This window comes from Oncorhynchus masou, chromosome 27, assembly GCF_036934945.1.
Source record: "Oncorhynchus masou masou isolate Uvic2021 chromosome 27, UVic_Omas_1.1, whole genome shotgun sequence".
Taxonomy (NCBI): Eukaryota; Metazoa; Chordata; class Actinopteri; order Salmoniformes; family Salmonidae; genus Oncorhynchus; species Oncorhynchus masou.
This window is the reverse complement of record NC_088238.1, coordinates 38,589,172-38,607,810: the sequence shown is the minus strand read 5'-3', so window position 1 is coordinate 38,607,810 and position 18,639 is coordinate 38,589,172. Positions and strand designations below refer to the sequence as shown.

The window sequence follows — 18,639 nt, the reverse complement described above, 5'->3', positions numbered from 1 at the left end:
CATTTGTATTATTTTTGTACTATCATCTTTGAAATGCAAGAGAAAGGCCATAATGTATTATTCCAGCCCAGGTGCAATATAGATGTTGTCTACTAGATGGAAGCAGTGTATATGCAGTTTCAGACTGATCCAATGAACCATTGCATGTATTTTAAACATGTATGAAGACTGCCCAAATGTGCCTAATACCTTAATTAATAACATTCATGTTCTAAATTATGCACTCTCCTCAAACAGCAGCATGGAATTCTTTCACTGTAATAGTTACTGTAAATTGGACAGTGCAGTTAGATTAACAAGAATTTAAGCTTTGTATGAGACCATGCTGAGTATTTTGTGCACATGTATTCATAAAAATAAAAGTAAATATAAGATGCAATCATTTGCCGCTAGTGAGAAGAGCAAAGATAAACATTTTTGCATTCTAAAAGGGTTCGAAATAAGCTTATATTTCCTATTTCATTTCCATGATCACCTTTTCTGACTGTGATGGTTTCCTACTTGCGAAGTACCCTACAGGCCTACAATGGCCCAGCTCTCATTTCATTGGACCCACGTTAGTGGTCAATCAATTATTTCAAGTATTTTGCTGTATGCGATTTTTATTTTTTCATTGTGTCAAGTAGTTCTCTTTTTGTTCTCTCTTAATTTGGTTAGCTGCAATTGTGTTGCCAAAACCAGCTGACTGCAGGGACTCTTTAGGTTACTCTCCTTGCAGGTTAGGGCTTTGTGCGGGAAGGTTTGGCAAAAAAAAAAAAAACAATATATTTGTACATGCAGTCTTTTCAGAAATGGCACATAGATATTTAGTGTGAAATGTGCACAACGGTTACAAGTTCAGTAGATCTAGACTTGATAGGATATCATGGGATTGCCAAAACAAACAAAGTTGTGACAGGTTTGGTGATAGTGTGGCCAAGTGGTCTAAAGGCGCTCCAATCTCTTTGGGGGCAGGGGTTCGAATTCCACTGCTGTCTGGGTCCGCTTTTGATCATAGTAGACAACTAAACGGAACAGTTGGTAAAACACTGGTATAAGTTGTTTGAGCCAAAAGGTAACTTGAGCACTCAACTGTTAGAAGGTCAACATTTTATTTTAGAGAAGTCAGTGGCTGTTGTTGGCCAGTTGCAGTCTGGGTATAGACCTTTTGAAGCAGAGTCACTGTGCATTGGCCAAAGAGTCAACTTATGACATGCAGTACACACCATACCCCCTGGACAGGGGACTGTGTGTATACTGTGCTTCAGTGGAGGCTGCTGAGGGGAGGATGACACCTAGTAAATGGTTGGAATGGAGTCAATTGAATGGTATCAACCACATGGAAACCGTGTTTGATACCATTCCAGCCATTATGAGCCATCCTCCTCAGCAGCCTTCACTGCTGTACTTGTACATCAACTCTGCTTACACTCCAGAAACAGTAGAGAAACTCTAGCCATTCTGGCTCAGATGAGGCTTACTAATACGCACACACACACACAAATAATGAGGGACAGTTGAGGTGGTAAGATGTACATTAACACTTTTATTGCAATAGCTCTATTGAAAGCAAAAAAAATTGGATAAATATAAACACTGTGCTTCAAATTCCTCCACTAGGACTTCACCTCATCTCCCATGAAGTGAGAAAAAAAAAGAGGCGCAATTAACATGAAAAAAATACTATCATATTTAAATAATTTCTCTTCTTTTTTGTTGTTTTAACACCTTTTTCCCCCCTTAAGGACATACGTTGCAGAGAAATATAATGCACATGAGGATTAACACCTCCACCGTATGAAGAACTGTCTGTTCCATAAAGCTAAATGACAATGCCATTCAATTCTGAAAGAAAACACAGGTAGCAATGAAAATGACATCGTCATGGTTGCCATCAGATCAACAGCATTCAAACTGGTTATTTTGTAATACTACACAGCAGCAAATAAAATAGTAAGTTACAAAAACATCAGGCAGAGGTAATTTTTTATTTTTCTGTTTTTTTTTTTTTACAAAACTGCCAAGTGTCTACATCGTCATACTCTTGAAAACAAGTTTCTCTCACTGTCTCCGTTTAGCTTAAAAATTATTTTAAACCCCTTCTTTAAGTGTTCAAATGTATCAACACAACACCCAAAAAAACTATGGAGATTTAACTTCTGCTCTTTCTATGAAGTAGATAAACAAAAATAAAAATACTGTTGCACATTTATTTATGCAGTACCGTGTAGTTCCTCTGTAATATATTATGTAGTTATTAGAATATTCCCCATTATTTCCTAAAAAAGGTTTGTTATTATTGTTTACTCAAAACTCTACGGCTCTGTCCCAACATCCACACTAGCATACTACTTAGTATGCACACCTAGTAGCACACTACTGAGAATGCATGTCCAATACATCGAGTGTAAGAAGTGTGGGATCCGACCATATTGGCCTATAATAGATCAACAGAACAAAGTAGAATCATCATCCACCAAATAGTACAGAACAAGGCTGATATGAGTATTGATAATCAAGCCTTTTTTTTGATTTATTTAATTGATTAAAGTAAGACTTCTTAAATCACAGAAAGTCTTGCCAAATAAAGTTTTTGTATTGTTCAAATCTAATAGCGGAAAAGCGCTGCAGCGTAACCAAAAAACTAAATGAAATCGTAGTACAGCCTTTAAAATGTGTTTCAACCACAGAATTAGAATGATGAGGATTCTAGTTCTATGGTTTCAGCCTTGGGTAGGTATAGTAACGGTTCAGTTTCCATAACATACAGTAACAGTAGGTTCTGTGCACCGCAAGAGTACCATATAAGACATTGGTTGTACCAAATGGGATCTGACGTGTTGTTGAAAGTTTTTTTTTTTTTTTAACACTCGGGTGGGTGTCAACCTTTTCCACAGTCCATTATTCTGCACCAACAAATATATCATCATCATCTTCATACATTAGTTAACACACCGACAAGACGTACCATGATACTTTTGAGCCCTTCTAACCCCCCCCCTCCCCCCCTTTCCTAACAAGCGTCAAGCTCTTTTTTTCTTTTCTTCTCACTGACATTTTGGTTCAGTCATCATATCAAATGACTAAGGGATCTAGAAAAAGAGGGAAGGGAAAGAGGGGGAAGGAAGCGAGGGAATAATCAGGCGAGCGAATAAAATGAACACTCCAGTCACGCAATCGATAGTGCCACAAACATCATCTCCCTCTGCCCCCCCCATTCCTCCCACCTACACCCATAGAGTGGGTTAGCTATATAAAAGGCTGATAGAGATTGCACAGAAAAATACACAACAGTACTCTAGCAGAACTCACTGCTTCCAGCCTTTCAGAAGGGAGACAGGAGGGTACATTTTTTTTTTTTAGGGATAGGGATATATATATTTTTTTAAAGGCATGGCACACGAGTCAAAATACTGAAATGAAAGAAAATTAAAGAGGAAAACCTACAGCAGTCTTTCAGTTAGGATGGTAAATTGATCACTCCTCTGTTAAATGGCGCACGGATTCCAAGCAACATATTAGACAACGTATTTGACCTTACTTGTGCCTTACTGGCATATCCTGAAAACAGATAGACCCTCACTCCCCTGCAATCTCTCCCTAACTACAGCCAGCCTACATGCTTGGCAATGGGAGGGGTCCAGCGGTGCGTAACCAGGGAAGTTAGGGGCTGGCAGAGGTGTGTGTATGTTGCACCTTGGGGGGGGGGGGGGCATCGTGTGTGGTAAGTCACTGCAACAGGGGGCATCGTGTGTGTGTGTGTGTGGTCAGTCACTGCAACAGGGGGCATCGTGTGTGTGTGTGTGGTCAGTCACTGCAACAGGAGGCATCGTGTGTGTGTGTGTGTGGTCAGTCACTGTAACCAGGGCCGTAACTGCACAGCGGTCCGGACCTCTCATTTTCTTTCTAATAAAAATAATCTATTATGGGTCAACATCTGAGCTTTGATCAATGCTGAAAGCAATATTCAGAACGCTTACATTCTTGATCTGGCTGTTTTTAAATCACGTCGGCTTCTTTGCGAACGAGTGGAATCAGGAACAGTGGTTTGTTCGTTATGTTCGCCTGCGTCCCCTGGATTTTCCTCCCCAGATTTTCCTTTTAAGCAGCACATTCACCACGCTCTCAAACAGCTAACTTTGCCCTCTTGTGGCACAGGCCGGGGGCCAGCGAGAAGGATGAAGCTAATGTTAAACGAAGCCGACCTCAACAGGAGCAAAAAAACAAAAATAGGTTAAGATCTCACAATAACTTTGCTTTACAGAGAGTAGGCTACTGAAACAGACAGTGATGTGGCACTCAAGTGTTAAGGTTGAGGCAGGCTGCAATGGAAGCAGAGGAGTGGTTCCCAAACTTGGGTCTGGGCCCCCCTGAGAAAATCTGTACTAATCTTTTAAACAGGTTAGGAACTTAAAATATATATGTTTCAATATGAACATCTCCACATGGCCCACCTTCCCTACAGGCCTAGGCCGACATTACATTCGAAATGCAAACAATACAATACACTAAAAATGACATACGTTTTAATTTATATTGGTAACTGTTTACCCCTGGAGTTTATGGTTTACCCATTACCCACTTTTTTTACCACTACATCACTGGATATTGATACAGAATCATAATATTCTAATAATTCATGTGCATGTGATAATACGATCTGTGTGCTCCTTTGATGCGTTTGTGCAGAGCTTGATTAGTAATGCCTAGGGATACAAACGTTAATGCTATGTAATTTGAGAAAAGAGAAGTAAAAATGTGATTTTCTTCAATTCATCATTACAACTGACTCAACAGTTGCCGATGCTGTGTGTCAATTTGAAACATTCCTCCTATTTCACCCCCCCTTTCAGGGATATAACATTACAATTGTATAGCTAATATACGTTTGTAGATCGACTGAGGTGAATGAATGAACCTTCAGCAGCCAAGGTGATAATGGCGGTGGTCATTTTTGCTTGTTTTGCTGTTCTACAAATAGCTTTTTTTGAATTGTACAGAAATGCAGTAAATGAGCTTCAACGCCCACCCCCTCAAAAAAAAAAATCCAGACCTCACAAAAACCTTGGTTACGGCCCTGGCTGTGGCCTGAAGAACACAGACAAGTGAAAGTGTGTATGTGTATATATCTCCATACATCTGAGCCAGACCTGTGCTAATAAGGCCCTTGAGTGGAAATAAAGTACTTGCGTCTTTTATGGAAAATATTGGGACTATCGTCGAGTCCAGTACCCTTTTCTGCTAATAGAAAAATACTAAATAAACCATGTCAGGATAACAAATGCACTATGTGGCTTTAAATACATGTAGCAGTTTCTCAGTGAGAAGATGAGTAAACTCTAAGATAAGAGTAATACTTTATAGAGTAAACTCTACTGACCAGTCTCAACCCAGTCTAAGAGTTGTATTATTTGGCTATTATTATTATTATTATTAACTTACAGCGATACCATGTTTGAGCGAAGCTCCCTTTTTGTGCTGTAGATCAGAAATAATGTTTTTATATCTAAAGTCCTTTAACGACGAGAGAGAGAGCAGCCTCAAAACCAGCCACTGACGAAAAAAAGAGAAAAAATTATATATATATAAAGACTAAAATGCGAGCGCCTTCTGTCTTCTGCCGTCTTCGTGGTGTTGTGGTTCAAAGGGGGCGTGACCTTGTGAGCCAGCCTTGGGGTCGAGGCTGAAAGGTGGTGGCGGAGGGCCAGCCTTGGGGTCGAGGTCAAAGGGTGGCGGTGGAGGGATTTAGCTAGAGGGGTACACCACAGAAACTCCATCTCAGATCAGATCCCTCCATCCATCTTCATTCTGTAGAGAGAGAGAAAGAGAGAGAGAGCATCAACTTCAGCAAAAAAAGTTAAAGAAGCATGTCCCTTCGTGGTACACACACATTCTGGCAATGGATTAGGCTGGGCTCTGGCTGCACATATCCCCTGTATCTAAAGCGTGTGCGTATATTTTCCCCTGTGCGTGCGTGCCTGTGTGCGTGTGTGTTTTAAGGCTGGCCCCAGTTGACCCTGAGCAGGGCTTTGATAGGGGCTTTGTCCTGTTATAACAATGGCTGCTGGGTCACAATACAGTTGCTTTGAGAGAGGGCTTCAGCTGTGGACGGGCTGGAGCGACAGGAATGCTGGCTAACGCTTTCTGTCTGTCTGTTAGGGGGGGATGGAGAAAGGAGTGGGAGGAGATGGGGACACAGAAAGAGCGAGAGTGTAAAGGAAGGAGAGATGGGGGAAACAGATGGAGAGAGGTCTTAAGGATCCTTTTACAGCAGTTTACTTAGACCATAACAATATGCTCAGGCTCCAACCCCTGCTGGACACTACTGTACAACAGCCTCAACTGACCCCCTTTGGCAATGAAGCCCCTTATCTACTTCCGCCGAGCCCGATGAACTTGTCGACACCCATTTGTAAGTCGCTGTGTACAGTATGAAGGAAACAAGATGTCATTTCGCAACTCAGTGCTAATTAGGATTAGAGTAATGACGAAGTCTACATACTAGCTGTTCCCATAGACTTCCAGTCATTGCACATTTGCTAACTAGTGTTAGTGTAAACGCTAGAGAGCATACTTCCTTTAAGTTGCAAGCAGACATACAAATGGTATCCACGAGTTCATCTGACTCTGGGGAAGTAGATAAAGAGCTTCATTGCCAAAATCCCAAACTATTCCTTTAACAAACAAAAAAAATACTTAAGTGTTTTATTATGCTAAGTCCATGTTAAATCTACTTACCTCAACTTTGAATTAATTTAACCTTTAACTAGGAAAGCCAGTTAAGAACAAATTGTGATTTACAATGACAGCCTACCAAAAAGGAAAATGGGGGCCTGGGATTAAAAATAAAGACAATATATAGGACAACACACACACACACACACAACACACACACACACACACACCTCACAACGAGAGAAAACACTACTACATAGCAAGGCAGCAACACAACACAGCATGGTAGCAACAACATGGTAGCAGCACAAAACATGGTTCAAACATTATTGGGCACAGACAACCGCACAAAGGGCAAGAAGGTTGAGACGACAATACATCACACAAAGCAGCCACAACTGTCAGTAAGAGCGTCCATGATTGAGACTTTGAATGAAGAGATAAAGCTTAGATAAAACTGTCCAGTTCGAGTGTTTGTTGCAGCTCATTCCAGTCGCGAACTGAAAAGACGAGCGACCCAGGGATGTGTGTTTGGGGACCTGTAACAGGATGCGACCGGCAGAATTGTATGTATGTGGAGAATGAGGGCTGGAGTAGATATCTCAGATAGGGGGGAGTGAGGCTAAGAGGGTTTTATAAATATGCATCAACCAGTGGGTTTTGCGACGGGTATACAGAGATGACCAGTTTACAGAAGAGTATCGAGTGCAGTGATGTGTCCTATAAGGTGCATTGGTTGCAAATAACATCTAGCCGCTCCAGATCACCATTACCTGCCGATCTATAAATTAAGTCCCTAATCTAGCATGGGTAGGATGGTCATCTGAATCTGGGTTAATTTGGCAGTTGGGGTTAAAGAGTAGCGATTACGATAGAGGAAACCAAGTCTAGATTTAACTTAAGCCTGCAGCTTTGATATGTGCTGAGAGAAGGACAGTGTACCGCCATCTAATCATACTCCCAAGTACTTGCATGAGGTGACTACTTCAAGCTCAAACCCTCAGGAGGTAGTAATCACACCGGTGGGGAGAGGGGCATTCTTACCAGACCACAACCTTGTTCTGAACACCTCCAAATAAGTTCAAGGGTAGAGAAAGCTCGTTGGACACTAAGAAAGCTTTGTTGTAGAGAATTTAACACAAATTCCAGGGAGGGGCCAGCTGAGTATAAGAATATCATCTGCATATAAATGGATGAGAGCTTTCTACTGCCTGAGCGGTTGTTGATGTAAATTGAGAAGACGTGGGGCCTAGGCTCGAGCCTTGGGGTACTCCCTTGGTGACAGACAGTGGCTGAGACAGCAGATTCTGACTTTATACACTGCACTCGGAGGCAGTTAGCAAACCAGCCCAAAGACCCCTCAGGAGACACCAATACTCACAAGAATGGAATGGTCTACTCTATCAAAAGCTTTGGCCAAGTCAATAAAAATATCAGCATAATATTGCTTAGAATCAAGGGCAATGGTGATATCATTGAGGACCTTTAAGGTTGCAGTGCCATCCATAACCTGTGCAGAAACCAGATTCCATACCCGAGAGAATACTAGAAATCAAGAATGCCAGTCAGTTGATTGACAAGTTTTTCCAATAGAAATGGGCCTATAACAGTCAGGATTAGAGGTCGACCGATTATGATTTTTCAACACCGATACAGATTATTGGAGGACCAAAAAAAACTGATAGACCAAATATAAAAAATAATATATATATATTGACAATTACAACAATACTGAATGAACTTAATATAATAAGTAAATAAAATCTATTTAGTCTCAAATAAATAATGTAACATTTAAATAGTGCAAAAACAGTGTTGGAGAAGAAAGTAAAAGTGCAATATGTGCCATGTAAAAAAGCTAACACATAAGTTCCTTGCTCAGAACATGAGAACATATGAAAGCTGGTGGTTCAATATTCCCAGCTCCTCAATATTCCCAGTTAAGAAGTTTTAGGTTATTGCATTAGGTTATGTATTGCCAGCACCATTGCTAAGAGCTGCTGGCAAACGCAGTGAAGTGCTGTTTGGATGAATGCTTACGAGCCTGCTGCTGCCCACCACCGCTCAGTCAGACTGCTCTATCAAATCATAGACTTAATTATAATAAACACAGAAATACAAAACTTAGGTCATTAATATGGTCAACAAAACAGTTATTCTTTCAGTGAAATACGGAACCGTTACGTATTTTATTGAATGGGTGGCAACCCTAAATCTAAATCTTGCTGTTACATTGCACAACATTCAATGTTATGTCATAATTACGTAAAACTCTGGCAAATTAGTTCAATGAGCCAAGCGGCCCAAACTGTTGCATATACCCCGACTCTGCTTGCACTGAACGCAAGAGAAGTGACAATTTCCCAAGTTAAAATAAATTAATGTTAGCAGGCAATATTAACTAAATAAGCAGATTAAAAAAAAATATTCTGTGTATTGATTTTAAGGCATTGATGCTTATGGTTAGGTACATTTGTGCAAAGATTGTGCTTTTTCAGCAATGCACTTTTGTTAAATCACCCGTTTGGCGAAGTTGAAGTAGGCTGTGATTCAATAAATTAACAGACACCACATCGATTATATGCAGCGCAGGACAAGCTAGTTAACCTAGTAATATCAACCATGTGTAGTTAACTAGTGATTGTGAAGATTTGTTTTTTTAGAAGATACGTTTAATGCTAGCTAGCAACTTACCTCGGCTCCTTACAGCCACAAGGTCCTTTTGACACGGACTCGCGTAACAGGTGGTTAAGCCTACTAAAGTTTCCTTGTGGATTGTAATGTAATGGGCCATAATCGGCATCCAAAAAGGCCGGTTGTTATGAAAACTTGAAATTCAGACTTAGTGTAAGGGGCCAGGAGAGAGCTTAGGGCAGGTAGGGTACAGACTGGTGCTGATGGAGGACGATAGCACCCAGCAACAGTCAACAAAGAGCTATTTGAAAGTTTAATGCTTAAAACCAGCAAATCAAATTGGTTGGGGGGAGACTTGGTGGAGACAAGCGAGCACTGAAAGTAATCCTTGGTAGTATAAAAAAAAAGAAGTGCACTCCCCCCACCTTAGGAAGATCTGTCTTGCTGAAAAATGTTATAACCAGAAAGGTTATCATAAGTATTCAAAACACTCTTAACCACATCTCAGTAATGACCAACACATCTGGATTGGAGCTGTGAACCCACACTTCCAATTGATCCATTTTATGTAATAAGCTTCTTGCGTTAACGTGCAGAAACACAGACTTTTACAAGAGCAGAAATCAGTGAAGCAGATATCAGTGCACAAGTTAGAATTGGGTCTAGCAACAGTAGATGAGCCCAAGTGTACATGCACATTTCCAGATATCATCAACAGTAATACAATCAAGGCACGGCAGAGTACAGGGAGAGCTCTGCAGTGCTGATTTATGACATCTGCATCAGATGGCAACAAGATCATATTGTACAGCATTTCCATCAGGTAACATGAATACAAAGCCGGCAAGAGGTGGTTAAAATAGGATGGGAGGCCAAAAGTCTAACCAAAATAGAGAGTCAGCGTCCCGAGTGTGGGAACAGTCTGTCCCACAGTTGGGTAAAGAAAGTTTGCTGACTGCAAAGTATCCAGGAGTCATGAGGCAAATAGCAAAATGCACAAGAAATGCATTTCATCTTTAAGACATTGTAAGTTGAGTAACTCGCCCCAACAGTGCGCGACTGCTGGAGGCGAGCGGTAGCTCAGGAGAGAGGGGTGAGTGTGGTGGTAACTGTACCAGACGGGGAGACAAGCCAGGGTAGATGGTGAACAGATCACCGGGTGGAATCCAAGTAGCAGTGCAGCAGAAGTAGGTGTCTCACCCACTTGGGAGAAGCTTTTATTTCTGGAGGCAGATTTATTGTAGAAAATGCCAGTGAATGGTCTTTGAACAGCAAGAGAGGGCTTCTGAGGATTCTTCGAAGACTCCTGCCACTTGCTGGGTGCAAAGGCCTCGACACCTTTTACTTCACACCTTAGTGCCAATTTAATTTGGATCTGGTCTGTCCTTGCAAGCCTGGGAACCTTAACTCAGCATTCAGTCCCCATAAAATAAATCATTGTCATGTACTTTATTTTTCTTCTTGGCTTTCAAAATAGTATCAGACCAAACACTACTCACTCAGTTCCAGGTTGGATTGTGTCCTCAGGTCTCTGCTACTTGTTTGCTAGAATTGGGCCCAACGTGAACATCACCATGATTTGAGACTAATGTATGCGAAATCAGTGGACAAATTCAGGTACGCCCATCCTCGTTTTCCTTCTGGTCAGGTCTGGGTTTGGATCTGCAGTAAAAGGTAAACTGTCAATCAGCTTACAGGTTAACCTCTGGCCCACCCGACACGCTAGCGTCCCACCTTACCAACAATAAATGCAAATGCGCTACGCCAAATGCTAATAGCACTCGTTAAAACTCAAACGTTCATTAAAACACACATGCAGGGTACTCAATTGAAGCTACACTCGTTGTGAATCTAGCCAACAAGTCAGCTTTTTAAAATGCTTTTCGGCGAAAGCATGAGACGCTATTATCTGATAGCATGCAACACCCCGAAATACCTGAAGAGGACGTAAACAAAAGAATTAGCGTAGCCGGCGCTACACAAAACGCAGAAATAAAATATAAAACATTCATTACCTTTGACGAGCTTCTTTGTTGGCACTCCTATATGTCCCATAAACATCACAATCATTTTTTCGATTAAAATCGGTCCTTGTATACCCAAAATGTCCATTTATGACTTTTTCTAAACGCAACGTTATTTTTTTTTTATTAAAAAAAGTTGCCTATAAACTTTGACAAAAAACACTTCAAGCTACTTTTGTAATCCAACTTTAGGTATTAGTAAACGTTAATACGCGATCGAATTCATCACGGGGAGATCTGTATTCAATAGCAGTAAGTCTTGAGATGATGGTTGATATTCTCTCTACCAAAACTTCCTTTGTGATGCAGTGATGACAGGAAGTGCCTCTTCGTTGAACCAAGGAATAACGTCACACCAATTGCCAAGACTGGCGACATCGTGTGGAAGCTGTAGGAATTGTCAACTGGGAGCTATCTATTTTCTCTTGCCATAGACAATACAGGCAACTGGCGCATTGATATTTTTTTTCTTTTGGGTAATCAGTTTTCCTTGGGGTTTTCCTGAGACACACGTTCTGTTATAGTCACAGCCGTGGTTTAACCAGTTTTAGAAACTTCAGAGTGTTTTCTATCCACACATACTAATCATATGCATATACTATATTCCTGGCATGAGTAGCAGGACGTTGAAATGTTGCGCGATTTTTAACAAAATGTTGAAAAAAGTAGCCCTAGCTCTAATTAAGTGTCCCTGATTAGCCAATAGCCAAGGATCTCCTGTATACCACCCTTACCTTGCCACAACAACTGAATGGCTAAAACGCATTAAGAAAAAAAATTCTGTTCACTGAAATGCATTCCAGGTGACTACCTCATGAAGCTGGTTGAGAGAATGCCAAGAGCGTGCAAAGCTGTCATCAAGGCAAAGGGTGGCTACTTTGAAGAACCTCAAATATAAAATATATTTTCATTTGTTTAACACTTTTTTTGGTTACTACATGACTCCATGTGTTATTTCATAGTTTTGATGGCTTCGCTACAATGTAGAAAATAGTAAAAAGAAAAACCCTTGAATGAGTAGCTGTGTCCAAACGTTTGACTTGTACTGTGTGTACGTGCACACACACACACCTCTAATGTTAGCCCAGTCACTAAAGGCTTTTAAAACGTCAAATGGCCACCAACGCTACTGTCCCAGGATAAGCAGAGAAGACAGACTGCTGGACTGAAAAGGAAGGAGAAAGAGTGTGAAAGAGGGAGCGAGATTGACCTGAGACGACTGCTGATGCCAGAAGGAGGAGGAAGAAGAGAAGGAATTAACCTAGCTACATTGGAGACTAATTAATCCCACTTGAAAACCAATTAGATTACTCTGCTTCACCGCCCTTCGTTCTCTTCCTCCCACTCCGTTTGCTCTTTCTCCCCCTCTTCTTCCGACCATCTGTAGTTTAAGAACTTCAGGTCAGTTCCATCCAACGGGTCAAGTCCAATAGATAAATGCCATAATTAAACGATGGGAGTCGAAATGGGCTTAGTGGTAATGCCATTCACCCATGTCAACACGGTCTCTCACACATTTGTATAATACGTTTTTGAGTTACATAGTACAGGTAAAAACAAAACGTGTACTATGTTATGTCTCGTCGGAGCGACCAGGCTGCCCATGTGGTTTCCCAACACTCAGTACCTTGCCTCCCGCTCATCTCCTCTGAAATGGGGAGTGCAATCCTTCCACTTGGCCTAAGGATCTCTCTGTGTGTGTGTGTCTTTAAAGGTCTGTCAGTCCATCTCAGAAACACCCATGACAAGGTGGTCATGGCCAAATGCCAGGTGATAGATAATGGGTGAGGGGTGGCACACATACACAAAAGGTTACATTTATAAAAAATATAAAATAAACCAGTGTGCTTCTAGGGTACTAATCAGGATACTACGATACCAGATTTCCCTTGGTAAAAAAAGAAAACAAAGCACAAAAAAAAACTATGGTCCTTTAAAGCCTACTTTTGGAAAATATTGTGTGCTAGATCATGCAAAATAAACTAAAATGTGACTCTGGGCGACAACATAAGGCAGTTTTCCCCCAACATTAGGACCGTTTTCCTCAAGAAATTCAGTCCACTTTATGATTTGCTTCCTAGTATTGCGATACTGGTATGGTGACAACACTATCCCAGAAAGCACACACAGGAAAATGTGGCGCCGGACATCTGACCAGCAGCACATTCATTTACCTGTACATTTGAGAAATTTACCGGACCCATATTCAGTGGGTGCGTAACCTGATTAGGGTGTCCGGCAACGGTGCTCAGAATGACAGAAATCACATTTTGATTATGGTAATTCAAAGGAACAGAACATGCAAGTGATATTTCACATCAAATTTTATTTGTCACATTTGAAGAATACAACAGGTGTAGGTAGACCTTACCGTGAAATGCTTACTCACAAGCCCTTAATCAACAAGGCAGTTCAAGAAATGAAGTTAAGAAAATATTGACTATATAAAGTAATTTAAAAATAATCTAATCAAATTACAAAACAGTAACAAGGCTATATATGGTACCTGTACAGAGTCCATGTGCGTGGGTACCAGTTAGTCATGGTAGTTTGTACATTGGGTTGGGGAAAAGTGACTATGCATTAATAATAAACAGCGAGTAGCAGCAGTGTAAAAACATGGGGAGGGGGGGGGGGGTCTGTCATGGTCTGGGGTGTCTCAGCATCATCGGACTGAGCTTGTTGTCATTGCAGGCAATCTCAACGCTGTGCAATACAAGGAAGATATCCTCCTCCCTCATGTGATACCCTTCCTGCAGGCTCATCCTGACATGACCCTCCAGCATGACAATGCCACAAGCCATACTGCTTGTTCTGTGCGTGATTTCCTACAAGACAGGAATGTCAGTGTTCTGCCATGGCCAGCGAAGAGTCCGGATCTCAATCCCATTGAGCAAGTTTGGGACCTGTTGGATCGGAGGGTGAGGGCTAGGACCATTCCCCCCAGAAATGTCTGGGAACTTGTAGGTGCCTTGGTGGAAGAGTGGGGTAACATCTCACAGCAAGAACTGGCAAATCAGGTGCAGTCCATGAGGAGGAGAACCACTTAATGCAGCTGGTGGCCACACCAGCTACTGACTGTTACTTTTGATGTTGACCCCCCCTTTGTTCGGGACACATTCAATTACTGTTAGTCACACGTCTGCGGAACTTGTTCAGTTTATGTCTCAGTTGTTGAACCTTATGTTCATACAAATATTTACACGTTAAGTTTGCTGAAAGAAACAGTTGACAGTGAGAGGACATTTCTTTTTTTGCTGAGTTTAGGTCCTGGATGGGAGGAAGTTTGGCCCCAGTGAAGTATTAGCCCGTACGCACTACCCTCTGTAGCGCCTTCGTCAGATGTGGAGCAGTTGCCATACCAGGCGGTGATGCAACCATCAGGATGGTCTTGATAGTGTAGCTGTAGAACTTTGAGGCTCTGGTGACACATGCCAAATCTTTTCAGTCTCCTGAGGGGGAAAATATGTTAACGTGCCCTCTTCACAACTGTCTTGGTGTATTTGGACCTTGATAGCTTGTTGGTGATGTGGATACCAAGGAACTTGAAAAACATCCCACTACAGCCCCATCGATGTTAATAGGGGTCTGTTCGGCACTCCTTTTCCTGTAGTCCACAATCATCTCTTTTGTCTTGCTCACATTGAGGAAGAGGTGGTTGTCCTCACACCACATGGCCAGGTCTCTAACCTCCTCCCCCTATAGGCTGTCTCGTCGCTGATCAGGCCAACCTCTGTTGTGTCGTCAGCAAACTTAATGGTGTTGGAGTCATGCTTGGCCAAGCAGTCGCGGGTGAACAGGGAGTACAGGAGGGGACTAAGCACACACCTAAGGGGCCCCTGTGTTGAGGATCAGCGTGGCACATGTGTTGTTGCCTACCCTTGCCACCTGGGGGTGGCCCGTCAGGAAGTCCAGGATCCAGTTGCAGAGGGAGGTGTTTAGTTCCAGGGTCATTAGCTTAGTGATGAGCTTTGTGGGCACTATGGTGTTGAATGCTGAGCTGTAGTCAATGAACAGCATTCTCACATAGGTATTCCTTTTGTCCACGTGGGAAAGGGCTGTGTGGAATGCCATTGCGTACTCTTTTACAAGACAAGTAACAGACCGCAAATTCACCAAACTACGTCAATCTACTATCCACCATAGAGGAAGATTTACTTTTCTACATCTATGGCCATAATATTGGGTCAAATTACATCCATTCGTCTTATGATTCATTATAGCTAAATCAATTACCTTAAATGAATAGTTATGTTCCAAAACAACAAAAAACACTAATTTCTGAAGCTTATACTTTGTGATGGTCTATACACCATAAATATACAATGAATTTTTCACAGCCTACAATGATTTCCAGGGTGCAATGCTTCACCCAGGGTTGCCAGCTGGCTACTGCAAACAAGCCCAGCCAAACACGAAGTAACTTTAGTCTAAATATATTGCTGTCATTGCTAAGTTACGAGTACATTTCACATTACTTTCAGGTTGTAATGTCATTGTCACTCAAAAATCATTTGAATTTAGTTGCTAGTAGAATAACGTTACAATGCAAATGTGTGTAAAAAATTTTAAATGTAATTTTGCAACTATACCCTTGCACTGCATGGTTTTGGAACACATTCTTCTTAGTTGTTTTGGTGGGCTGGCCCTCATCTGCTCTGTAAGCAAAGCATTCCCCCATAGTTTGCTTCTGGAGCTACTTTTGTGGAGGTATGATGTTTGTCAGAAGCGTTCTCTCCCCTCCCGCTTTCCTCTCAAAAGTGGCTTGCTTTGTGTGAACTGCATGCGCAAGTAGCCTGGCTCGCTTTCTAGTGTCCCCTTGAGGAGATTCAGACAAATTACTAGACAGACTGGATCCTCTCAATCTGTATGATGTAAGACAAATTTGACAGAAGTACCAAAAGTAACAAATTCCAGTACAGAACTGTTCCATGTTCTAGTATCAAAAAAGTACTGAAGTTTCAGTATACGGTGCAGCAATACTAGGGACACTGAACAATTAAATTATAGTGAACAAATATGTGCGTAGTGAGCACACTACGATCTTACGAACAGCATTAGCCAACTTCTACTGTCCTTCTATGGTCATACAATCAGCACTAAGCTTTGGCGTTGAGGGGAATTTTTACACTCAAGGCACATGATTACTCAACCAAATTCATATTAGTCACCTCACATCCTCCTCCTAAGTGGATAGGAGGGAACGTTTACTTTCCAGCAAGGCCTATTAGTCAGTCATCTAACGGCACAGAGAAAACACTTAGCACAGCACACACACAGGGTTTCCGTTGGCCAAAAGCCGGCAATTACAGCTGATTATTTAAAAAAGAAAAAATGTTTAAAGCCTGTCAAATTGACCAGCATAACATTTTTGTAAAATAACACTTTATGAATTGATTGAAATAGCAGTCATTATAAATACATTTGACAGTCACGTTTATCAGTATATTAGGTTGATTTGCATAATTTAGTGGAATTAAATTGGCATCTGTATTTATGTTATTTATTGTATAAATAACGACTATCACACACGCACAGCATCCTCTGCTGGTTTCTGCTGGAGTAAAACATGTGTTTCTATAAGCCCATTCATTGCGCGCAACAATTCTAAAAATGTTAACAGTTTTGGTGCATGTTTAAAAACTATTTTTTATATCTCAACTGATAATTGAAGCACGCCTCCCATTCACCAGTTAAGTGCAGGCAACAGTAGGCTATCAGCGCAGCCTCTTTACAATGTGAGCCAGTATGCCATTTTGAAACCTGAACGTTTTACTTCATATTATGAGGCATGTCTTACCTTGCTTCAAAGTAGCCTGCAGGCAAAATCTGACAATAGAAACGTGGAGGCAATTATTTTATTTTTCAATTCAATTTCTCCTGCAATTTCTACCGATCTGTCTGCCAGTTACGATTGCCATATGCTCATTTTCTTGGAACAGTTTTATCTCAATAATAACGTTTATTTTCAAAATCAGTCACGTGGTTATTACAAAATTCTGAATTCAAATGATAAAAATCTAAAAGTTTAAATTTAACTAATGCGAGAGAACCAGCCTCTGCCATATGGACACATTGATGTTACACATGATCTATTGGCGGCTAAAGAAAGGAGTACATGGAACTAGAGATAGGCCTACTGCTGCAATGGCCCATAGGCTATAACTTTTATTGTCAACTAAGTAAAAATACATAAAGCCGACAAAGTAAAAAAAAATCTAAGATCCAGTTCTTTCAAATCACATTCATCTCTATACTGAGCCTGTCAAGACAGATAGAACAGGAGGTTGAGCTATTGCAACAATGTGTCAAATCAAATGGGTCTGGCCTGAAGCTTTCCACTAGCGAACTTGCAATATTGTATCAACTAGCCTATTCTGGGCTATCAGACAACTGTTTTTCTCCAAAGGAAAATAGTTATTTTTCACACCGAGGCTTGGTGATTATCAGGAGAGAGATTGTTGTAAAGATTTTTTCAAAATAGGCCTACTGCCAGGAACTATTATCATTCGCAATGGATGTATAAAAAAATAAAACATTTTGTTGTCTGACTATGTGAGGTGAAGAAAGAAAATCACTGAAAAGCTCAGCTTATTAGTTGTGGATGTGTTGAGTTAACACAATCAGAAATCCCCAAATGGGCACTTTCCTATATTTGCCCACAGAAGGCCAGGTACTTCTATGCATGCACGCTCCGTTAACATCAACAGAACAGAGAAACCAGACAGACACTTGCTCAAAACAAAATATTTAGAAGAGCTACATTTGTTTCCTCACAAGTGTAGCAGGTTGTGAAACGTAAATAGTATGTGCAGTGAAATAATGTGACGGTGATTAACCCTTTGACACGTACGAACACACGGGTGGGATCATTCTACAGTGATCCCTGCGACGTGTACTCAACCCGGTGTGATTAGAACGTCCAGTTACAATTGACGCAACAGTCAGCGTTAGACCTGGACACATACCAATTCTCATCCACACAGGAAGATGTAGGCTACATTGGTCGTAATGAACTCTCAGCTGACAAACCATAATATGAATTAGAAATTACTATTTACAATTCATCACAACACAGATGACCTCACCAGTGATAGAATTTAGTAAAACACTTTCTAAAAATCAAAAGTAATCCGACGATAGGTAGTTTGTGCGAGCAGCCATGCTTTGTTTTTTCTCATCAACCAAAGATTAACAGTTACAAGAGTTGGGTCTGTTTGCAGTATGTATATTGAAGGGGGTGTGTCATCCATCATTCCCGGAAGTTTACCCGAAAGACGAGTGAACCATCCCTTCACCTCATTTTGTTATAATATCTTTGGTCTGA

The 18,639-nt window shown here is 41.1% G+C and overlaps 1 protein-coding gene across 1 annotated transcript in view; it reads right to left on the bottom strand.

Annotated features, from left to right (window-relative positions):
- Positions 1-1,505: 1,505 nt before the first annotated feature.
- The window catches only part of LOC135516102 (insulin receptor substrate 2-B-like), a 32,648-nt gene continuing 15,514 nt past the window's right edge, over positions 1,506-18,639 (bottom strand). Inside the window, 1 exon segment of the mRNA XM_064940142.1 lies at positions 1,506-5,787. Within this exon segment, the coding sequence (XP_064796214.1) occupies positions 5,783-5,787 (5 nt within the window). The 3' untranslated portion in view covers positions 1,506-5,782.